The sequence below is a fragment of the Aedes albopictus genome, chromosome 2 (genome assembly GCF_035046485.1).
Source record: "Aedes albopictus strain Foshan chromosome 2, AalbF5, whole genome shotgun sequence".
Classification (NCBI taxonomy): Eukaryota; Metazoa; Arthropoda; class Insecta; order Diptera; family Culicidae; genus Aedes; species Aedes albopictus.
The window spans coordinates 6,161,517-6,187,028 of NC_085137.1; the positions used below are offsets into that span (position 1 = coordinate 6,161,517).

At 39.5% G+C, this 25,512-nt stretch overlaps 1 protein-coding gene across 4 annotated transcripts in view; it reads right to left on the reverse strand.

Moving 5' to 3' along the window:
* The window catches only part of LOC109411674 (cadherin-related tumor suppressor), a 360,443-nt gene that overhangs the window by 125,119 nt on the left and 209,812 nt on the right, over positions 1-25,512 (reverse strand). For all 4 annotated transcript variants that reach the window (XM_062849061.1, XM_062849058.1, XM_062849060.1 and 1 more), the window contains one exon: positions 24,495-24,803. In XM_062849061.1, coding sequence (XP_062705045.1) covers positions 24,495-24,803 — 309 coding nt within the window. The remainder of the gene's footprint in view (positions 1-24,494; positions 24,804-25,512) is intronic.

The window sequence follows — 25,512 nt, forward strand, 5'->3', positions numbered from 1 at the left end:
CGGGATATCTGTCTGGATGGAGTGATCTTCGGTTGAAGGAACTGCAAGAGGTGTTGGACAACCATGAGAGACATCCATGGATGATGTGATGTATGGTTGAAGAACTGGTTGTTAACTGTCGTGTGGGACTTATTAATTAAGTTTTCATTGCAATGTTTTCCTTGAAGTTCAAAAATCTCATTCCATCGGAAGTAGATTTGGATTGTGAAAGGGAACAAAACATGTAATTTCCACTTGGCTTGGTTAGCCTATGCAAAAAGCGAGAAATTAACATTTAATAAAAAATGTGAAAGTCGCATTTTTGTGTGGATATTGACCATGATACATTTTTCGAAGGTAGTCCGTGACATTTGCTTTAAATATTCGAAAAAAGAGCGGGTTTTCCGTGACTTTCTTGTGGAACTGGTCTAGCCGCACAAGTATTTCATATACAATATTCTTCAGCTTCTGGGTGATTGGATTCAGATATGTCGAAATGACATTTTCTGCACTGCACAATACAGAAGAAAGTTTTGCACTTCATTTGCAGGAATTGACGAAGTTCCTACACTCCATTGGTTTCGTTCTGCACGATGTGACCTCCCGCGCTGCGAATAAGAGGCTATGGCAGATCCCACCTTGTTATGACAGAAAACAAATGTATCACACATATTTCATATTTCGACAGCCGAATGTGATCAGTGTGCTCTCGGACACCGAAGCGACCCAATGCAGACCGCCACACTCGATAGAGGAACAATATCATTTCAATCTGCTCCAAACGATGACGACGATGTGGGGGGAAAGCAAGAATACTCCCAATCGAGAGATGAAGCTTCAAAGTTGAGAAAAGTAAGGTGAAGCAGACGCCGGAGAAGAAAAAAAACCTGAGGAATGATCGATGGCTTAAGCGCTTTTTCTGTTACTTTTTCGGTGGGGGACCCAACCAACCCGTTCATCCCTTACTTCCCCCGACTCCCTCCACTGAGCCAACCCTGATCAAAGCGCGACGTGGGTTTGGAACTATGGAAAATCAGATTTGCTTGAAAAAAGATTCAATGCGCTCGAGAATGGTTTGGTTATGACTATAATACCGCGCGCGGATTTGGACTCCTTTCAACGAATCAACCGACAACCAGACAACCGGAGAACCCGGAGCTAATCCAATACCCGTTGATGATGTTGATGGCGAGCGCGATGGGGAGATTGCTCCCTCGCCGAATCTGCGGCTGATGTGCCAACACACCAACCTGGAGGAGAAAGGTCTGAATAGAAGATAAATCTTTCTCGATGATCGCGCGGTCCGGTCGGTCTCTGGTGGTGGAGCAGCTTCTTATGCCTACATATTTCCTCACGAAATTTGATGTTATTGTGTGTCCGAGTCCGGCGGGCCGCAGCATGACTCGAAAAGTTAATAGAAATAGTGAAAATGAGCGTGCCAACCGCCCTCTCAGGGGGCTCCTTCGGCGCGTCTCCTCACCGGGTTTTGTGCCGAGCTAGTCAGATTTAATTATTGCGAATATGTTGTAATTTCAGATATGGATCTTGATTCGGTACAAAGGTGGAAAGCCTCGAGCGATTTCGAGCATAACCAAACAGATTGGGTACCAAAGAGTGGTCATTCGTGAGATCGATTTCTTCGGTGTCAAATAGGTGCCAGAATAGGTGAAATCTTGAATAGTCTTGGCTTATTTGAGGTTGCATTGCACTGAAATCATACCACAAATCATCGGTCGAAATACAATAACCATTTGAAAAGAGTTTTCGCTTTAATTGAATTAATCGATTCCAGGGGAGTGGAGATTCCAGGGGGAATCTCCACGAGATTCCTGGGGGAATCACCACGAGATTCCAGGGGGAATCTCCACGAGATTCCAGGGGGAATCTCCACGAGATTCCAGGGGGAATCTCCACGAGAGTCCAGGGGGAATCCCCAAGAGATTCCAGGGGGAATCTCCACGAGATTCCAGGGGGAATCTTAAACATTCTATCTTAAACTGATGAAGTCTTAGTTCAAATGTATAAACATCTGAATCCTGATATCTGCTTCTTTACTTTCATATTTTCAAAGAGATGCCACCAACCGCGAAGCCAGCGTGCCACTGCTACTGCAATCGGAGTGATTAATGTCCGGATGATCCGAATGAAGCAAAAGCTTGCAGGTCGGCAAAAACGTTTCCTATGGACGTCTGCAGCACACTCACTGAAATCTAGAATTAATATGATCGTGATGGATGGCAGCGAGCTGCTTTCGAGGATAATTTAAAATTATTATGATAATCTGTAGTTTCAAAGAAAATATGTTACAAACTCTACACCATGATGTGAATGTTCGTCCTTCACGTCAGTTTCTCGTGGTTTTTGCCGCCTCTAACTGACGCACACATGTGCTGCTGGCGAGGCCGATTCTTCTCCTTTTATAACAACCATTTGATTGACATTATAAAAAATGATTTCGTGTAGCATTTTGCCCCCCATCTGGGTCCTACCCCAAGCCGCCGCCGCCGAATGAATCCGTTGCCACGCCGTTTGGCCGGTGTCGGTTGGTATCACACTGAGTGTGCGCATTCTATTTCAGAGGTCTTGACTCTGAAGACTGACTGTGACTGGTGCTGGTGAGGTCTCCTTTTTTTCGGTTGGTTGGTGAGGCAAAGCCGCCAAGCACTGAGGTTTTTTTTTTGGTTTTTGTTCTTGTACCGTGCGTTCGTTAGGAGCCTCAAGCCATTTCAAATGCCCTCACCTCTTGCTCGCCACTGCCTATTTACTGTTACAGAGTTTCTCAAACTACGAGTACTGACTAGCGTTGGGCAATTTCGAATCGATGTTCGCAACATCGATGTTCTTGTTCCGATTAATCGATTTTTTGAATCGATGTTGAAGCCTCACGCAATCGACCGAATCGATTTCGTATATTCAATTTTTCTTTCGATTCAAAAATATTATTTTTTTTTTTAAGAAATCCAGGATGATTTTGGAAGAAATCCTTCAAAGATTCTAAGAGAATCCATCTCAGAAAGCTGGAGTAATGTCTCCCAGAATTCTTGGGAAATACTTAATAAAATTCGGGGAGAATTCCTATTGAAAAAGTTTTTCTCTCTTTTCTAGGAAATAATCTCTCAGGATACCGGTGAGATAATTTTTAGCATTTTGCAGGAATCTTTCACAGAATTTTAGAGGAATCTTCAGAATCATGGAAGAGTCCCTTTAAAAATTTTGCAGGGGTTTTTCTCAACAGTATTATGGCAAAACTTATCAGAATTCTAGGGAATCTCTGGATTCTAAGGGAACTTATTTCAGGATTTTCGGGTAATCCCTACCAGAGTTCCCTACCAAGGGATCCCATTCAGAACTCTTAGGATGTCTTTCTCGAAATTCTCGAGATCTCCTCTTAGACTTCTTAGAGAATCATACTCAGCATTTTCAAAATTGTGGAGAAATTTCTTAGGATTCTTGGGAAATCCCACACAGGATTCTAGTGGTATCCTTCTCAGGACTCTACGTAAGATCCTTTTATGATTCTGGGGGACTATAACTAAATACTCTGTGGGTAGATTCAGTGAAAATTTGGCTTTCTGGGGTATCCCCCGTCAGGATTCTGGGGAAATTTCTCTCAAGATTCTGGGGAATTTGTCTCATAATTTTGGAGAAATCCTTGGGATTCTGGGGCTATATTTTTCAAGGTTCTAGACCATTTTCTTTCAGAATTATTAATTATTGAAGAATCTTTCACGAGATTCTGGGCAGAATTCTGTAGAGAAATTTGGATTTTAGTGACTCCCTCCCATTGATTTTGTGATTCCTCTTAGTGTTCGAAAAATCCCTGACAAGATTACGGGAAGATTCTCTTGAGAACAATTTTAGGTGTTCTAAAGAAATCACTCTCACAGTTCAGGGACAATCCCTTTAAGGAGTTTAGGAGAGTCCTTTCAAAGATTCGGGGAATATCTTTCAGGAATTTGCGGTAAACTTTCTATTTATGTGGAAATACCTCTCAGAATTCCAGAGAATCCTTCTCAGGATGCTGTGGAAGTCCATTCTAGAAGTTTTCGTAATCCCTTCCAGCGAGAGTCCTTATCAGATTTTCAGAAAAATCCCTCTTAGGTTTCTAGATATGTTTCTCTCAAGAATCTGGAAGAAACCCTTTTATGATCCCTCTCAGGATTCTGGGGGAATCACCCATAAAATTGTGGGGAATACCTTTCGGAATTCTGACAGCATTCTAAAGGATTCCACCCAGGATTTTAGGGAAATTTTGGGAGAATAATTAAAAGGATTCTGGGGGAATTCTTCTCAGGATTCCTGGGGAATCCTATCTCCCAGAATTCTGTGAGAGTATATTTCAGATTTCTTCGGCAATCCCGCCTTTCTCATGATTCTGGGGTAATCCTTCTTAGGGTTCTAAGCTACCTTTTTCAGGATTTTGGGTCATTTCTTTTAAGTTTCTTGCGTAATTCGTGTTTTTTTTTGTGATTATATCTCTCAGCATTCTAGATAAGTTTGTCTCAAGAATGTGGAAGAACCGCTCTTGGAATTCCTCTCAGGATTCTGGGAGAATTCATCTTAGGATTCGATCTTTTAATTAGTTATATTTGTTGTTGCATTATAGTTACTTTTCTTATTGTGCCTAAGGGAATAATCCCTCTAAGGATTCTGGAACATTTTAGAAGAATCCCAAATGGCCAAGGGAAAGCTTCTCTTAGGCTTCTGAGGCAGTCTATCACAGTATTCTGTGGAGAATTCTTCTCGGGACTCTGATGCAATCTGTCTCATGGATATGGAGTAATCTCTCTCAGGATTCTAGGAAAATCCTTAATAGAATTCAGAGAGAATTCCTACCAATATTCCGGAAGAGTCTTGCTTTCTTTTTTAGATAATGTCGCTCAGGATTCTGGTGTAATAATTTTCAGCATTCTGAAGAAATCTTTCTCGTAATTCCAAAGGAACTCCTTTCAGAATGCTGGAGAAGTCTTCTTAAAGATTCTGAGGGAATTTCTCTCAGCAGTCTACGCGAATTTATCTTAGTACTATATGTAAATACTTCTCAGAGTTCTGGAAAATCTCAGGATCTCAGGATATTTCTTTCGATTCAAAAATATGAAATTTCATTTTTTTTTCAGAATGCATTGTCTTAACGTTATATACATTTTCGAATCAGAGTCGCGAAATGTTCGATGTGCAATCTCAAATTTTGATATCGAATTTATTTAGACAAATGAAACATACCATGTACTTGAACTACATGCAGCAAACGATTTTTTTTATAGTTCTGTAATATTTTATAATATCGAATCGATGTGAAAACATCGATTCAAAGCATTCGATTAAATCGGTGAATCGATTCGAATCGATTCACAAAAATCGATGTCTCAGCCAGATTTGCCCAATGCTAGTACTGACTCTTTGTGGGGTAATGAAAAACCTAGATGTTCTTTGATTTTAATTTCAGTATAATAACGTGGAACGAGCTCACCATTAGAAGGATGCTTCTTAGTTTTAGTAAATTCACGAATGTAAATCATCTATACGACAAAATTGCTGTGTACATACAATAAGGTTTCTGTGCTCATCGAATTATAATGAACGACCATGAAAATGAAAAAAGTCAAATGTAAGACTAAGAATTATGCAATAGTGTACCAGAAGAGAATTATCGGTCCAAACGGACTGTTTTTGAACGAAATGTGAATTAAGTTTGCTTATGATGATAGAAAAAAAAATATATAGAACAATATTGAACATAAGCTTACCAGATTGACTGTAAAACAGTTCTCCACTCAAACTTTTTCTCGTTTTCTTTTGGAATTCTTCTTAATGTTTTGAAAAATAAATTCTTGTGTAAAGATTATTCTAAAATTTATTCCTATAGGAGTATAAGAGTAATTCAGTGATTTCGACAAATGTTTTATGGTTCAGAATGTGGAAATAATATGGGGGAATCACCTAACAGCGTTGAATGTATTATTGAGTAAAGGGTTATGTGAAAATAACATGGAACGAGCTCACTAGTTTGGTTTAAAATGTCAATTTATCGTTTTTTTTTGTTGAATTCTTTTTGTTTTGAAATTTAAGTTGAGTTAAGTGTTGGCTATTGTATATATCCACAATTTTAAGAGATCTCAAAAAGACTGTGTTGCGCATTGGGAACCCCTGCCTCTAAGCAGACTCGCATAGTTCAAAGCACATTATTGTGTGGGAATGGCGGCAGAGGGTCCATCGCTCTCCTCACATCACCCACAACACCGCCGCTGCTGCTGCCGCAATCAGGATAGCAAATCGATCTTTATCGATTTCAAAACAGACAATCGGAGAAAAAGTGTAAATCATTTTGATTCGTGATTCGTGAGACGAGGGTCCGCCGCCACCGCTGTCCATTTTTTTCTGTATCAATCGCTTTGTCATTCACCATCAAGATAAGAACGCGGTCGGCCGAATTTAGCCTAAATGCTCAAAGTGTGTGACCGTGTGCGCGCGCTCGATTGACTCCGCCCGACGAGGTTCACACAAAATAAGGAAATCAAGTTCTTCGGTCTTCGGGCTTCGGTTGGTTCCGAAATTGATTGAATTGCTTATTTACATGAGAACTACACCATACTTTGTTGCTTTTTCGGTTGGTGGGTCTTGCGCTGGTGCTGGTGGCTTCGTCCGGATTTTGCTTTGTTGCGTTTTTGTTTCAACTGCGGGTGAGACGAATTACGAGTGAGCCTTTTTGTAACCTTAATTTATGCTTTTTTCAGTTTTGTTCTCGTTTAACTCGTGGAGAAGCAGGAGTTTGAACTCCGAAAATGCAGGGCTGTTATACTTGTTGTGAATTTAATAAAAAAAAAAAACAGTACAAACTTAGTTTTCAATTATTTGTAAAAGTAAAAGCATCAGACTCTATATTTTAGAGCTGAAGAATGGACAATTTATTGGTGAGCTCGTTCCTTACTATTATGCTATAATCATAATATCATGGAACGAGCTCACCAATAAATTGTCCATTCTTGCGTTTCCATTAGGTTTTTTTCCGATGCCAATCGGAAAAAAATCCCCATTCACATACAGTTGTATGTAGAACTGAAGTCTTCTTTTTTGTTTTGAATAAGTTAGAATGGAATGAGCTCACCCGTATTTAACGTTGATAAGCATTTTATGGGTTTTTTCATACATTTTAATGAAGAAAATGGCAAACGTTATTGTTTGGAAGTTACAGCCCTGCAAACGATCAACCAGCCCAGTCAACCAGTCGAGTCAGTCCAGTTCAAAGTATCAGTCGTCATTCGGTGGACGGTGGACGTGTAAGAGTCAAGTGGGAAACCGAATGACAGTAATGCCGCGAATGCCGAAACCGTAAACCAAACCAGGGCAGGGCGGGGAGGAGTGCACATTTCGTTTGTGAATGGCCTCCGTTGCGTTGAGTTTTGGTTGGGTGGGAGTGGAACCTCGAAACTGCTGAATTTCATTATCGAATACTTTGTTTACAATGCGCATTGGGGGAGGACCGGCGCAACTGAAATTTGGAGGAAGCTCAGCGTAGTGGGCGGGGTGGGCAGCATTTTGCTGCTGGGGCGATTACAATTTGTCCGTCAGGCCGGGCAGGAAAATTAAATCATCCGGTTGAACAATCGCAATCAAGCGCCATTCACACCCCCTTGCTGGTTGATTGTGCGTCATGTCGACCACCAAGAGTAGAGAATAGTTTTGGACAAACCTGCGCGAAAAAGTGGAAAACTGTGCTGTTTATGTAAACACCATTAAGTTTATTACTAAATTTGTAATTTATTATTTATTTTAGATAAAGAATTTTCATTGATATTTCTTTTGTCTCTTTTCAGAAATTCAACGTGTCAAATGAGGTAAGTTTGAAGAAGCTATAACTTCGATGCCCTTGGGGATTCCTTTGGCAATTTTGAGAATTTTTCGAAAAGATGTTTCTAAATTTTGTCTGCAATTCCTTTAGAATTCCTTCGTAAATATCTATGGGGTTTTCATTGCAAATTCCTTCGGATATTGCTTTAGTGATTTCTTTGCAAATATCTTCGGCAAAGAAATGTTTTTTTTTTTTTTAAGTTGTTCAATTGAAGTTTGTTCAGCTTTTTTTTGAATTTCTTTCCTTGGATTTTAAGTGAAGAACTAGTATGTTAGTTTCACAAAAAAAGAGTTGAAAAAATTGGAAATTTCAATGGACTTTTTTTTTGATAATTGTTTTAGTAATTTCATTGTAAATTTATGCGAAAATTGCTTTGCGAATTTTTTTTTGCAACGCCTTTGAGAATTTCATTGGCATTTTTGTGATTTCCTGTGTATTAATTTTTTAAAATTTTATTGTATTTATTTTCATTCCTTCGAAAACTCATTCGGCAATTCCTTAAGGGATTCCATTCGCAATTTCTTTGGAAAGTTCTTAGGATTTTTTTTCACGAAACCATTTGGGAATTACTTTAATAATTGTAATATTTTTTTTATTTTGAAAATCTTTTGAGAATTTCTTTTTTTTTTTCAAAAACTTCATAGGCAATATTCTCCGGGTATTCCTTCGGCAGTTTCTTAGTGAATTCCTTCGACCATTTCTTCGGAAATGGCTTTTGGAAATTCAAAAAATCCCCTTTGCTTTTGGAAATTCAGACAATCCCCTTTGGAATTGCAGACGTTTTTTTTAAAGAAATTGCGATTTCCAAAAGAACAGTAGAAGGCATCTGAACATGGGATTGACAAATCAATTTGCATGGAAATTTTTATTGAGACTATCACAAAAAAAAATCTAAGAAATTTTCGTAAAACTACCTGCGCAATTCCCAATGGAATTCTTTAAAAGAATTTTCATAGTAGTTGCTGAAGAAATTTTTTGGCGAAGGATTTTTTTTTAAATCGTTCGATAATTTTTCGATTATTTTTACGATTTTTTTTTTGCTTTACGGCAATTTAATTAGAAATTGTATCTGTCATCTATTGGGAAATTTTACAGGCAATTATATTAGGAATTCCTTCCACAATTCTTTTGTAATGTTCTCCGGGAATTCCACTGGAATGTAGAAACATTTTTAACAGTTTCTTAGTGAATTCCTTCGACCATTTCTCTGGAAGTTTCTTATACAATTCCTTTGGTAATTTAGTGATTCCCAATTGAAATTGCTGAACGTGTTTTTTATGGTATTTATTTTAGAAGGAATTCGCAAAGAAAATACGATTTGCAAAAAAAAATAGACATTGGATTCAAATGAATTTCCATTGGAATTCCTATTGGGACAGTCACAGAAAAAAAATCTTAGAAATTTCCGAAAAACTACCCGAAAAAAATTCAATTGCAGAAAATTTCTGCAAGAACTCACAAAGAAATTTTGGAAGGATCTCTCAAAAACATGCTGGAGGTATTTTGGAAGGGATTTTTGAAAGTATTGCTTGAAGAGTTTTAAAGTAATAAAAAAATCCAGTGAAACTATCAAAGAAATATCCAAAGATACTTCTGAAGGAACTACATTAGTAGTTCTGAAAAAAAATGGTGAAGATTTTTTCAAAATAAAACCTCGAAAAAAACCTCAATCTGAGAAATTTTCAAAATAATTATGTCGGAGGAATTTCGGAAGCGATTATCAAAAGTATTGCTGAAAGAATTCATAATTAATTTCTGAACATTATTTCAAAAACAATGCTAGGTCATAAGAAATCACAAAGATATTTCCGAAGGAACTGCCGTAGGAGTCCATATAGCCGAGGCGGTAAACGCACGGGTATTCAGCATGACCATGCTGAGGGTGACGGGTTCGATTCCCGGTCGGTCCAGGATCTTTTCGTAAAGGAAATTTCCTTGACTTCCTTGGGCATAGAGTATCTTCGTGCCTGCCACACGATATACACATGTAAAATGGTCATTGGCAGAGAAAGCTCTCAGTTAATAACTGTGGAAGTGCTCATAGAACACTAAGCTGAGAAGCAGGCTTTGTCCCAGTGTGGACGTTACGCCAAGAAGAGAGAGAGAGAGAGCCGTAGGAGTTCTGAAAGAATTGTTGAAGAATTTTTCAGAGAAATTCCCGAAAAAAAATGGAAATCGTCAATGCATTTGCCGAAAGAAAACCTATAAGAATTTCCGAAGAAATTTCTAAAGGAATTGCGGAAAAAGATTCCAATTAATTAGTCGAAGAAATTTCAAGAATTTACAAAGAATCTAAAAAATATACTAGAGGAAATCCAGAAGAGATTCTCAGCAGAACTGCTCGAAGAATTTAAAAGTGATTCCCGATCGGTTTAAAAAAAAAAACAATGCTAGGGAAATTATCAAAGAAATTTGCGAAGAAACGTCCAAAGACATTCCCGAAGGAATTTTGAAAGAATTTTTTAAAAATATTTCTAAAAAAATCCCAAAATAACCTTAAAAATAGTTGCCTGAGAAAATTTCAAAACAAATATGAATGCAAGTCCTAAGCAAAATTTCGAAGCAAGTTTCAAAGGTGTTGTGATAGAAATTGATTAGCTGAGTGGAACTGGCAACACTGCCGTGTGAAATCAGAATTTGCCCTAGTAAGACCTATATCAATTGGCGCGGGAATTCCTAAAGAAATTGAAAAAAAAAAAATATTCCAATGGATTTGTCTAACAAATTTTAATATATTTCCTCAAAATACACAAAGAAGTTTTTGAAGAAGCTCTCAAGAAATATGCTAGAGGAATTTCGGAAGGGATTTCCAAAAGAATTGTTCGAAGAATTTAGATGCAATTTTCGAACGATTTTTCAAAGACAATGCCAGAGGAATTGGCGATGAAATTTTCAAAAATATTTCCGAAGAAACTACCGAAACAATAATGAAAGAATTGCTAAAAAAAGTTTTCAAAGAAATTACCGAAAAAAACTTAGAGACGCCTGAGGAATTCTCGAAACAATTGTCGATGAAATTCCTGAACAAAGTTTCGAAACAAATTTCAAATGAATTGCCGAAGACATTCTCAAATAAACTGCCGCTGAGATTTCCTAAAGCTTCTCTGAATAATTTTCTGAAAAAATTGTCTGAAGAAAAACGGAAGGAATTTGTTTCCAGTAAGCATTGCCGAATTAATCACTGTAGGCATTATCGAAGGAATTCGCAAAGGGATTGCTGGAGAGATTGCTGCGTGAATAAAAAAATGCCTAAATAATTGCAAAGAAAATTACCATAAAAACTGCTGGACCAATTTTAAAAATTAATGCTTGATAATTTCCTAAAAAGATTGACAATGAATAACTCCCTAAAACAACTTTCGAAGGGTTGGTTAGTAAAATTGCTTATAAAGCCAAATTAGCTCCTTAAGGAATTGTTGAAGCAGTTTCCAAATGAATTACCGATGATTTTTTTAAGGTTCCGCCGAAAAGTTCTTTGAATAAATTTATACAAAAGATCTGAATTTTTAGGAAATTGCCAAATAAATTTCCAAAGTCATTGCCACTTAAATTTTCAAAAGCTTTACTGAGGTATTTCCTAAAAAAAATTTCCGGAGGAACAATAAGCAAAAAAAAATCCGAAGAAATTGCCGAGAAGGTTAGGTATCTTTATTAGAAAGATTTTCAGCCCGAGGCTGGTTCATCTCTTATTGCCGAGAAGATGTTCAAATAAATTACTGAAAACTGGAATTTCCGTAGAAATCCCCAAAAAAATTGGAAGTGATGCTCTCAAAATTTTCGAGCAATTGAATCGAATGACAAAATGTCCTATAATATTCCATTGTTCTTTGAATGAATGATGTAGTGCTACATATGATTGCATTCAGCCAAAAGTAGTTTTCATAATAAATGCTGAGATCCATTTGAAAGAACGGATTATCTGTATTCTTTATCCTTTTAATTTTTGGAAAGATATTTAACATTTTTATACGAACGTTCAACATCACGCAGATCACGTTTCTTAAAACTGCAAATTTGAATTGTGCTATATCTTTCTTAACCAGGAGGGTTATGGTCAGCACTGTTCTGAACTTTGAAACAATTTCTTGAGAATTTTTCAGGATTTCGAATTTCTCCTGTAGTTTTTATCTTGCAGGATTTTTTCCACTTGGTATTTTTCTGCGGTTTCTCCAAGAAATTTTCTCTCAGGGTTTATTACGGAATTTCCGCAGGAGTTTTTCCCAGGATATTCATCATATTTTGTCGCAGAGTTTATCTGAGATTCTCGCGGGTTTTCCGCTATTCCTTAAGGTGTTCTTTCCGGGATTTCCCCTGGAGTTTGCCCTGATATTTCTTCCAGAAATTTTTACAATAGTTATCACTGAGATTTCTACCAGAGTTCCTGCCCGGATTTCAGGAGTTTCTCTCGGGATTTTTTTCCATAGGTTTCCCCGGTATTGTTTCCTGCGTCCTTCACGAGATATCTTCCGAAGTTCTTCCAGTAATTTTCCAAATAATGTGTTAAGAGCTTTCGTCAATTCCTAAAGGAATTTCACCCGGGATGTTTCTTAAAGGTTCTCGAGGTATTTCTGTTGAAGTTTCACTTGTGACTCCCAATCGAAGTTTTTCCCGAGACTTCTCTTACCACATTTTTGTTGTTGTTCCCGGGATGTCTCTCAGAGTTTTCCAGGATTCAACTTGAACTTTGTTCCAAAATTTATTCTGAGGTTTCTTCCAGTGTTCCTTTTAAGATCTCTACTGGTTGCAGATGAAGTTCTCTGCGGGAAGGACTCTGAAAACCTCTGAGGAAATATCTCGCGATGAACTCCCGGAAAATTCTGCGAAAGAAATTCCTGTATGCACTTTTGCAGAAATCTCTCATTAATTTCTGGCGAAACTTCTGGTCAGCTATCCCTGAAAACCACTTAGAGAAAAATCTCTGAACTCCTTCAGAGATGGAAAAATTCGGGAGTTTTCGGCAAGGTTTCTGCAGGCAGAGGTACCTTTTCCAGAGGTTTGTCCTATATTGATCCCAGAGTCCTTGACGAGATATGTCCCGGAGTTCCTTCAGTAATTTCTTGAAAAAAATTCCGTGAGCTTCCTACAGGAGTTTCTCCCTCTTAAAGGTTCTCATGGTATTTCTCCAGAAGCTTCCTTTTTGAAGTTTCTCCCGAGACTTCTCTCATAGCACATTCCTTCCGGAGTTACTCTCGAAATCTCTCTCAGAGTTTTTCAGGATTCAACCTCAACTTTCTCCGTCAATTTCTTTTAGAGTTTCTTCCGATTTCTGCAGATCGTAGATACTAGAGCTCTTCTTGCTATTTCTTCCGAAGGTTTGTTTTCCAGACTTTTGGTAGTAGTTTCCGGTTTGTTAGCTCTTATTTGTTTTAATTACTACTAGTGTTCTTCCCGCAATCCTTCCTAGAAATCGTCCCGGATTTTTTCTGCGTGTTCCTTTTTGGGCCTAATATCATATCAAAAGGAATCCTGGTGGATTCCTCGTGATGAACTCCGGGAAGAACTATTGCTGTATTTAATCTTGAGAGGGGCTTCGGAAGAAATCTTGAGAAACGCTGTGATATCTCGGAAAAACTTCTAGGTGTAATCCTGGGAGGAAATGCTTGGGAAATTCTTGGAGAAACTCTGACAATCTCAAGGAAAATCCGGCGAGGAACTCTGAGAGAAATCCCGAAAAACTTTGTGGAAAAAATCCTGGAAGAAGTTTTGCAAAATCTCCCAAACATCCTTGGAGAAACTGCTGAACAGCTACCTGAAAAAAAAAAACACTACGAGAAATTTCTGAAGGAACTTCAGAAAAATTTTGGAAGGACCTCCTGAAGGAATTCCATGAGAAACTCTAGGAGTAATAACTGGAAAAACTTCGGGATGAAATTCCGGGAGGTACCTTTGCAGAAACCCCGTGAAAAACTCCTGCAGAAATCTCAGGAACAACTTTTAGAATTCCCAAAAGAAACATCGAGAAAACCTCGGAAGGAATTCTGGTGACAAATCCTGGAAAACCCCTGGAGAAATTTCTGGAGAAATCCAGAATGAAACCCCGGCAAAGCTGCAGCAAAAAATCCTGGGCATTGCTGCGTGCAGACGTGTTGTATGAATCCCAGAACTTATGAGATTTCGTCTAATTGGGGGTGTAAGCGAATATCTCAGGCGTATTCCAAGATAGCACTATACTTTCATTGCTAAAGTTGTAGTACTAGAATAGATCTACCACACAATACCAACTAACATCCAATTAGTTGATAATTTGGCCTATAGAGGCGCTTCGTACGTAAAAGTAGTTGCTATGTATACTTCCCAGTAGAAGCACTCATAAATGATCACATGTAATATCTCAAGATCTAGTTGATTCGGAACAATGCTGTCATCGGCAAAGTTGTTCAGTAGATCAAGAACAATCTGGCGATTTACTAAAGTTGGTGATTTCGTCGCTAGGTGGCGCTAGTTGTCATGTGAAGTTCTAAACTTCCCTAGCTCCCGATCCAGAGCAAATAGAAGAGTGTCTTCTTCGGCAAAGTTCTTCAGTAGTCAACAGCTATCTGATGATTAAACAATAAGTAGGTGATTTCGCCGCTAAGTGCCGCTAGTTGTCAAGTAAAGTTTTAAACTTCGCTATTTCGAGATTCAGAGCAAGTAGAAAAGTGTCGTCTTCTGCACAGTTCTTCAGGAAGTCAATTGCAATTAGGTGATTCTCTATCTGGGCATCCAGAGCAGATAGAAAGGTGTCGTCTTCGGGAAAATTCTTCAGGAAGTCAAGAGCAATCTGGTCATTCAACAATAAGTTGGTGATTTTGTCGCTAAGTGGCGCTAGTTGTCAAGTAGAGTTTCGAACTTCTCTATCTGGGTATCCATGGTAGTTAGAAAAGTGTCGTCTTTGGCAAAGTTCTTCAGGAAATCAAGAGCAATCTGGTGATTCGATAATTAGTTGGTGTTGGTGTGGCTAGGTGACGCTAGTCGTCAAGTAAAGTTTTAAACTATGCTATCTCGGGAGTCAGAGCAGGTCGAAAACTGTCGTATTCGGCAAAGTTTCTCAGGACAACGAGAGAAATCTGGTGATTCAACAAGTTGGTGATTACGCCGCCAAGTGGTGCTAGTTAGCAAAGTTTTAAACTTCTTCTTCTCGGAATCCATTGCATTAAAAAAGTGTACTTTGGTTTTGCAGAAAGTATAAATCAACCTGGTGATTTAACAATTAGGTGGTATTTCGTCACTACGTGGCTAATGAGCTGAATACATTGTTTGAGTAAAGTTCTGAGTAAACAAACTGATCGCATAACATTAGCTCCCAACTGTGCATTGCGGTCAGCTCGATTTACACGTATTCCTCGTCTAAAATATCGCAATCAATCAACCCGCACTGTAATCTCGTACAAGAAGAGGTCAAAAAATCTCGAAGCCCAGCGGCTCCGGTTACACTGATGACCCGGTGCCGTCACTACATTTAACCATGTGCTGAATTATGCTAGCTTGAATCGTTTTTTTTTTGCTTAATACAAAACACGAGAATTACATTTAAGTGAAAAAAAAACGAGAGATTAAAAGCCGGACTCCCCTCGCGCGCGGGCACACACACATGCCAGTTTCTTATCTCTTTTCACTTGCCGCGCTGCGCTCGAACTACGCGCTGAACCGGGGGAATCCGATTGGGGCTTCTGTACCTACTTGTACCGCGTCCCCACATCCCCAGCATCCAGGCTTTTCATTTTTTTGGGGAAGGTTCCCGTGAGGTTGAGGTAGTTTGCCGTCATGGTCGTCGTTGAGATTGGCCGATGCTGCTGCGTGGTGAAATGCAAAACGAGTGTATTTTATCTTGCAAAGCTGCTGCACCCCAAATACCTGCGTTAGTGCCCTTTCCCCCTCGCGAGCGCGACGATGCGAAATGCACACAGTTCAACTTGAGATTGGGGTCAAACGGGCATTCTAGGTAATGGTGAACGTAAAATAATGATGAAGTATTCATTTCAGTTTCTTGCATTATGAATGTGGAATATGTCACTTTTTATAAAAATGTACAAAAAAAAGGTGAGTTCGTTCCATGTTATCGTTTTTTTTCTTATTTTGTTTGTTCTGCTGAAATGTTGGCAGTCAAGGTACCATAATAACATTGGTGCAAACAATCCACGCAAAAACGAACTTTATCAGCTAGTCTATTAACCTCAACAGCACATTCTGCCCCCATTCCCCGCACAATTCTGCAATGAAGCTGAAAATCTCGCTCGTCAGTAGACCAACGCACTCTTACACCGCACCACACAGCCGGGGATGGACCCACCGAGGAAACTGGGTTTTCTGGGGACACCACCCTGTGTTACCGTGAGAGGGGAAGATCCTTTTTTGACTTTGACATGTGGTAAATGTTTGATGAAGAAAAATGATTGTTGAAAATTACCATTCTGACGAAGACGACGACGGACGGAGACTTCGGACAAAGTCCCGCGCCAGTCAGTCAGTCAGGAATTACTGCCGAGCGCATTATTCACCAGGGTCGTTTCTTTTTAAAAAGTTGTATTATAATTCTAACCAAACGAATGCACAAGCGGCTGTGTGCTTGTGGGGGGGAGAAGTAGGTCCGTTCCGAAAATAAAACGCAGCTCGTCATCATTTTTTCGGCCGTTTTGGTGTCCAGTTTTATTACACCCTGGCTTTTGGGCTTTCGGGGTCGGCAGGCAGAGGGCGAGAGAGGGACGCAAAGAGCACTAAGAAGTTGCAAATTTTTAAAAAGTCCTGGATGCGATCGTCTGAGATTATGTCCGCCGGAGAAGTGCGTCTCCACAGCCAGCATCCCCTATCAGTTCGTTTTTTGTTGTTCTGTCTTGAGCAAGGCGGCTGCGATGTGTGCCGAATGATATTGGATAATCGCCGGGAGGTAAAAAAAGTACACTTTTCGGGTTTGGAAGTGGAAAATGGACAGGTAGGGTAATGATTGTTCCATGAAAAAGTGAAAAATATATTTAAAAAAAAATAGAAAAATTCTGTTAAACTTACAGGCTTAGCTAACACTTTCATTCGATTTTTCTTAACACGCCACAATGTTTGATTATAAGGACTGGTAAGAAGAGGAGAAAGAGGAGAGAGAAGTTTCATATTGGTGAGTTCGTTCCATGCTGAAATTCAGGAAATTACTATGATGTCCACTCCGGTTTACCATCGGAAGTCCATAACTTCCTATTCAATTTTGCCGAAGATAAAATTTGGTAAGGTGGTCTGAATCTGGAAATAAATCCCTAAGACTATCTTTTTCCACACTGCCAGAAATATCCAGAATCAGCAATTTCGTCATCGGATGTTCCTTGACACCATTTTTACCTTTATAAACAAGATTTTCAGCCCATTGCGGCTATACCTTTCGATATCCACGACCTGATTAATTGATGATTGATGGTGATTGAACGACTGTTTTATTAAATTTCTAGTTTTTCGGCTACGCAGGCTATATTAAATTACCGACGTTCTATATTCACCCAACACCGGTACAAGTTGTGTAGTGGAAAAAGTGAAATATTTAAAGTCTTTTACCAACAAATATTCAACCCGTCAGTTATAGTTAGACAAAACATAAGACAAATAATGACACAAATAGTTACCCCCTGAGGAAGACACATACCAAGTGTCGAAACGTTGGAGAAGTTATATCTTCTCGTCGTAGCAAAAAACTGATAGAAAGATATCCACGACTTAACTGAAGGAAGAAATCACATTTTGAGAGTAAATGGAGAGTAGGATTCAATCACAGGTCCTGGGCGTTTTTTTTTTTGTTTTTATTCGTGACCCTAAGTTAAAGCCTAATTCTTCACACTAAGGTCTTGGGCGTGATAATTACATGGTTTTTTCGTAGAGACGTGGGTAATTTTGGCGAAGACGAAACTTTTGTAGTATTTAATACTTCATTGCAGTTTGTATCTTGAGATACAGACATTTTAAAATTTCGAACACTCATGCTTTCAATTTTTTGACCAACCTAAGCGTTATCCTTAAACTGCTCCATTTTTAACCATTCCAGATCCCCTCCTCGTAGACTTTTGCCCATACATTTTTTTAATTTGTGTGAACCGTAAACTTTGAGCAAATGAACCCCCTCCCTTTAAATTTTCTTATGCAGTCAAAATCCAGGATTAACTTGTTCATCATCAAAAAGCAAAGCTCTTAATGTATCAATCCAAAGGTTCTCAAATAAAGGCACTTGTTCTTGAGATATTCTAAGGCACTTATAGAAGAATTCGAAAAGAGGGTTTCTTTAGGAGATTTCTTCAGGATTGTTTCCAGGATTGCTTAGAAAAAAACCTGTAAGGATTTTTCCAGAAACTTTTGCAAGGATTCATCCAAGAATTCTTATGATATTACCACTATCAACTCTGCTGGGATTCCTCCAGCAATTCCTGCTGTAGTATATTCATGGATTCTCTAGAAATGTGTTGGGAATTCACTTGAGTTTATTTTAGGAACTACTGCTGGGATTGCTCCCACAACTACTACTGAGATTCTTCTAGCCATTTCTGACAGAGACTCTCCATGATTTTTCTGGGTTTTCCATACAAGACCTGCAGGGAATCCTCCAGGAAGATGTTCCTGCTGAAAATCCTTGAAAAATTTCAGCAAGTACTGCAGAAGAAATTCTAGTTTCTAGAGATTCCTGAAGAAATCCCAGCAGTAATTATTGGGTTGCAAAGAGCCGAAGCAATCCATGAAAAATCTCTGAGGAAATCATAGCAGGAAAACCAGGCAAATTTCAAGAGATCCAGGAATCCCAAGAGAAATTCTTGGAGTAATCCTAGGATTAACTTTCGGAGGAACCCCAGTAGGCATCCCTAGATGAATTCGCTAGAGATTTCTTCAAGAATTGCTACTCCTCTCGGAATGCGTCCAGAAATTCTTGCTGAAATGCCTTCATGAACTTATGTTAGGATTCTTACTGTCAGCATTCTTGCTGAGTTTTCCAGATGGGAGGAATCCCCGGAGGAATTTCTGAAGAAATCCTTGTAGGAAGTCCTTGAATAATCCCAGGAGGAACCCCTGGGGAATCTCTGGAGGCATCCCTGAAGAAATTCCTGGAAGAAACCTCGGAGAAATTCTTGAAGAAATCCCAGGAGGAGAAACCCATGAAGAAACTACTGGAGGTTTCCTCGGAGGAACTGCTGAAGAAATCCCCGGAGGAATTACTGAAGGAATCTCCAGAGGAATTCCTGGGAATACACCTCTGGAGAAAATCCTGGAGGATCCCCGGATGCATTTCCGGTGGAATTCCTGGAGGAATCCGTGGAGGAAGTCCTGAAATAATCCCCGGAAAAAAAAATCTGAAGGAATCCGTGGAAGAATTTCCGGAGGCATCCTTGGAGAAATTCTTGGAAGAGTTCGTGGGAAAAATCCTAGAGATATCTCCGGAAGAGTCTTTGGAGGAATCCCCGGAAGAATTCCTAGAAGAACCCCCGAAAAAAATCTGGAGAAATTTGGAAGAATTACTGGAGGAATCCCCAGAGGAATGCTTGAAGAGATTCTTGGAGGAATTCTTGGAGGAATCCCTTGAGAAATTCTTAGAGGAATCCTAGGACCCAAGTAACACACTTGTAACGAAAAAGTCACGGCAGCGCAGGAGTTTGTACATTTGCGCAATTGAATGACTTAATTCTAACAAAGAAACACTCACTTGCTAGAAGTGAGTTACGGTAACTTTTGCATAACTAAAACCTGCGCTGCCATGGCTCTTCTAAGTGTGTTACTTGAAGAGGACACCCTGGAGGTTCCCCCGGGATGGAATTTCTGGACGAATTTCTGGAGGAATCGCTAGAGGAGTTTCTGAAAGAATCCCTGGAGTTTATGGAGGGTTTCGTGGACAATTTTTTAGGTATCTCCTGGAGGAATCCCCAAAGGGAACCCCTGGATGAATTCCAATAAGAAACATCTGGAAGAATATCCAGAAGGAGTCCCTGGAGGACTCTCCAGAAAAGATAGCAGGAAAAATCTCCGTAAGGAATTGCAGGAATTACAGGATTTCTTGGAGGATATCCGCAACGAATACCTAGAAAAATCCTAGCAGCATTCCAAGAACAATTTCAACAAAAATTATCAAAGGAATCTGAAAAGGATTTTCAGAATACTAAAAGAAATTCCTAGAAGGATCTTTAGATAAATTCAGAAGGAATCCCTAAAAAAGCTTAGGGTGAATTTCTAGTGAAATCCATAGAGGAGTTACAACAGGGATTGTTGGATGAATCTCATAAAAAATAATTGGATGAATCCCAGCACGAATATCTAAAAAGTTAATCCAGAGGAATGCTTGGATAAATTCCAAAAGGAATTCCTGGAGGAATCCTTGGGAAAATCTCTGGAGGTACCACATGCGGAATTTGTGTAAGAATCTTTTGAAAAGTTCCTATAAACTTCACATAAATAACTTCTGCAGGAATCCCAGTGGGCATTCCTAGAGGATTACCTGCGGGAATTCATGAAGGAGCACTTGGAAAAATCCGCGGAGAAATGCCAATCTTGGATGAATCCGTGGAGAATTTTTTGGAAAAATTCTCTTGGAATTCTTCATCAAATGCCTGATGGGAAATTCTTAATGAGATTGATCTGGAAGTTTCTCCAAGTATATACAAATCCGTCCTGTGATTCCTCCAGGGATTGTTATATAAATTTTTCTCATGGTTTTTTTTTCAGATTTCTCTCTATTGGAATTTATCTATGAATACCGGTAGAAATTCCTACCAGGATTGCTTAAAATATTTTTTATTCTAAAATTCCTTCAGGAATTCTTGCTGGATTTCTAAAATTTCAACTGGGGTTTCTTCGGTTTTTGGTTGCGGTTTTTTATCGGTGTAGTAGCATTGGGCAAGTTTGGCTGCGACATCGATTATTGTGCATCGATTTAAATCAGACCAGCAGAATCCAATCACCGATTTAATCGAATGCTTTGTTTTCACATCGATTCGATATTATAAAATGTTGCAAAACCATAAATGATCCGTTTGCAGCATGTTTTATTTGTCTTAATAAATTTAATATCAAACATTTAGATTTTACATCGAACCGTCTCTGGAGGAATGCCTGGATGAATCCGTGGAGGAATTCATAAAGAAATTCCTGAAGGAATTCCTACAGTAATTCCTGAAAGAAACCCTGGAGGAATTCTTGGATGAATTCCTGGAGTATATTCTGAGAGAAATCTTGAAGGAATCCCTAGATGAACTCCTGGAGAATACCCTAGAGGAAATCTGAGAAGAATCCCTGGAGAAATATCTGGAGAAATTCTTGGAAGAACTCCTGGAGGACTTTTTGGAAAAATCGCTGGAGGAATCCCTGAAGCAATTTCTGGAATAACCTCAAGGAATGCCTGAATGACTTTATGGACAAATTCCTGGCGAAATCCCTAGAGGAATTCTTGAAGAATTCCCTGAATGAATCCGAGAAATTTTTGAAGAAATTCCTAGAGGAATTCCCCGAGAACTATTTCTGGAGAAACTTCTGGAAGAACCCTAAAAGGAATCCCTGCAGAAATATCTACAGAAATTCCTAGAGGAGTTCGCAGAGGAACTGCTGGAGGAAACTCTGGAAGAGATTCCGGATGAATCCCTGGAAAAAATCCTAGAGCAATTCCTGTATAAATTCTTGATGAAATTTCTGAAAGAATCCATGTAAGATTTCCTGGAGGAATTTCTGTAGGAATTTCCGCAGGAATTTCTGGATCAATTCCTGGAGGAGTTCCTGGAGAAATGCCTGGATGAAATCATGAAGGAATGCCTGGAGGAATACCTGCAATAATTCCTGGATAAATTCCGAGAGGAATTCCTGGGGGAATTTCTGAAGGAATCCCTGGAGGATTCCTGAAGAAATCCTTGAAGGAATTTATAGATGAATCTCAGAAGAAATTCATGCAGAAATGGCTGGAGAAATTCTTGGAATAATTCCTGGATAAACTGCGGGAGAAATTCCTAGAGGTTTTTTGGAAAAATTGCCGTAGGTATTGTGGAGGTATTCCTAAAGGAATTCCTGGAGGAATGCTGAGAGCAATCCCAAGAGGAATTCCTGAAGAAAAGTCTGGAGGAACCCCTGGAGAAATCTCTAGAGAAATTCCTTGAGGAATCTTTAGAGGAATTCCTGGGGGAATCCCTGTATACATTCCACTTTCATGAGAAATTCCTGGAGGAATCTGTAGAAAAAATTGTTGAGTCATCTCAAGAGGAATACCTGTAGGAATCTCTGGAGAAATTCCTAGAAAAATCTCTAGAGAAATTGCGAGAGGAATTCTCGGACGAATCCCTGTAAGAATTTTTAGAGGAATCCATGTAGGAATTCCCAGAGGAATCCTGGAGGAATTTCTGGAGAATTCCCTTGAGGAATTCTTGGAGGAATCTCAGGAAGAATTCCGGAAGAAATCCAAGGATCAATTTCTGAGGAAATTCTAGTAGAAGTTTCTTAAGAAATCCCAGGAGGAAGTACTGAAGAAATCGCTAAAACTCCAGAGGAAATCCTGAAGGAATCCTGAAAAGAGAACGTAGATGAACTTTTGAAGTAATCCCTGCATCAGTTGAGTTCTCGGGTGCATTTTCAAAATAATGCTGGGAGTTGTTCCCGAAAGAATTGCAGAAGGAATTCCCAGTTGAACCCCTGGAGGAATCTTTTGGAGAAATTTGTGAAGAAACCCCATGATGAATCCCGGAAGCAATCCCATGAGGAATTCTTTAGGGAATCTCACGAGAATTTGTGTGGGGATCCCTGGATAAAAAATTGAAGAAATCCATGTCTGCAGTAATTTCCAGACAAATTCTTGAAGGAAAACTTGGGTGGACTTCTAATGGATTTTTTGAAGAAATTCCTGGTTTAATTTTGGGATAATCTCTAGTAAAATGTTCTGAAAGAATTCCTGGAAGACATTCCTGCAGAAATACTTCAAAGAATTCAACATGAAATTATTGGGGCAATCTCCATCGGAATTCTGCAAGGGATGTATGTAAAAATCCTTGGAGAAATCTCTGAAGGAGTATCTGCAGAAATACCCCAACGGATCTCTGGAAAAATTCCTGAAGAATACCTCGAAAACAGCACTTGAACAATCACAGGAAAAACATTTAAAAACATCCCAGGACAAATCCTCGAAGAAATGTCTGGTGGAATCCCTAGCTGAGTTCTTAAAGGAATCTTTGAAGGATTTCAATATGGAATCACTGTAGCAAGCTATGGAAAAAATCCTGGAGGAATTGTTCATACTCATAAAGTTTACGAAACTAGAAACAAATTTAAAACAGTCATTTTAATTCCTCAAAACTTCAATGCCTGTGCATATTCCATATCGGGTGCCCATGCTGCTTAAAAGTCATCTCAGGCAAATACGGTTATGAATGCATTTCCGAAGTACAGCTCTTTTCAGTAGTTTAGTTGGTCTGGCATATCTCAAAATAATTTTGGAATGATTCGTATAATTCCAAGGGAATCATAGATTATAGTTGGATATGTGATATTCATAGCGAACATAACAACTGTGATGGATGTCAAGGACCAAACTTCAGGACAGTTTGGATGACCCTGAATGTCCCAAAAGTATATTTATTCTTCTTCTTCTTTGTGGCTCTACGTCCCTACTGGGACTTGACCTGCCTCGCTTCAACTTAGTATTCTTTGAGCACTGCTGCTTAAAAGTCATCTTAGGCCTCCCCCCCGTCTCTGGGCCCCTCCACCACGGTGCAATAACTTCGGCGCCAGAGACCACTCTGGCTGACTCAGGCCGATACTGGTTAAGGACTGATAGAATGCATTTCCGAAGTACAGCTCTTTTCAGTAGTTTGGTTGCTCTGGCATATCTCAAAATAATTTTGGAATGATTTGTATAATTCTAAGGAAATCATAGATTATTCATAGCGAACATAACAACTGTGATGCTTGTCATGGACTAAACTCCAGGACAGTTTGGATGACCCTGAATGTCCCACAAATTTATGATAATATGAATTAGTCTTCAAGTAGGTCCGGTAAACATAGTTAAATACTGATGTTCTGTACTCTAAGTTAGTTTGGATGTCTTGAGTATCCTAATGATGTCTCTTCACGAGTTTTACAGATCCCAGCAGATTGTACTATGTTATTATTATTTTTGTTGCTAAATCGAAAAAAAAAAATCCTGTAGATCAGTCCTTCAACTGAATTTCGGGATACCAGTACATACCAAGTTATAAAAAAGTTGTTTCATTAAAATGGCTACAGAGAAGCAGAACTTTACACGACTATGGTGTATCAATTATTTTGCTTGTTCAAACTGCTTGGTATTCCGACTCTTCATTCACCATCTATATTTCTCCCTTTCGAGGAAGAAAAAAATATGTATGCACAATTTTTGCAACCGCGGGCCGTTGTTGGTTGATGGGCCGTGATGGTGCTTTTCAAAAAGAGGTGGAATCTTTTTAATGCGTTTCAGATCAACACGAACATTCTGCCAGCCAGCCCGCCAGCCAAAGGCCATCCGACAACCAACTGCAACGCGCAACGGTGCAATGATGCATAAAAACGGACGGTTGGACGGCTCTCTCTCTCTGCTGGGAAAGCATTTTATGATTTTCAGTAATCAATCAAACTCAACCAAATGGCCGCGCAATCGGATTGGCATCGCGGTCTCGAATTAAAATTTATTTCGGCTCTCAACGAGAACTACATCGCGGGAATGACCGAGGGAGGGGTTGCTTACCTGTACGGTGACGGTGGTTTCGGTGCTCTGGACGCCATCGGTAACGCTGACCACTAGGCGGTAGGTGTCCTCGGTTTCGCGATCCAGGGCGTCGCGCAGCTTCAGCAGGCCGGTGCTTTTCTCCAGCAGGAACTTCCCGGTGTCACCTTTCACCAGCGAGTACTCCAGCGTTCCGAGCGTGTCCGGATCGGTTGCGGTTATTTGGGCTACCGTCTGCCCAACGGCCAAATCTTCCGACACGGAAAAGACCAACGGAACGTCACGAAATGTCGGTGGGCTATCGTTCTTGTCCAACACGTTCACTCGGATCTGCCGCAGGGTCGGGAGCGAGAAAGAGAAAGAAACAAAAGGAAAAAAAGGATAATTTAATAATACAATAGATTACTATCGAAGGAGGGGGCATGTGTTTTATGTTCTTCTGAATGAAGGAGATGTGTGGCTTGTAATTTGGAGCGATCGAGGATACTGCGCAAATTGCGTCCACGAGGCTGATAATAGCAATAGAGATGGCACCCGCAAGGCACGGATTGACTGCAGCCGGATCGTGACTGAGCTCGAACTACGGTGCTGCTCTGTTATTACAGAGGGGACTAATGCAATGTTAAAAGTATGGCAGAGAGGGTTGCATCTGAGGGTTCAGTTACAATGGTAATGGTTAATTATTAATAACGAGCGATCTTTGAGGAACGGAATAACATTTTTCGATTCAAGAGAGTTCTTCTTTGTGGAAACTTGGTTTGACTCGATTAAGCGTTTTTATTGGAACTTCCTCGGCTGTTTACTTGATGACACACTGTATCCAATCAATTGTAACCTCAATCGTTGTAATCCAATGACTTAATATTCATTTGTTACTATAATTTGTGGAACTCCCCACACAAACATCATAAAACTGAAAGTATAATAAGCACATTCCGCTCCGTTGTTGTTACCCAACAAACCAATCGGAGTGCGTGTACCTTATTATTCCGACGGGTTGCGCAACATTGAAACCACGCTGGTTCTTGATTCGCGGTAA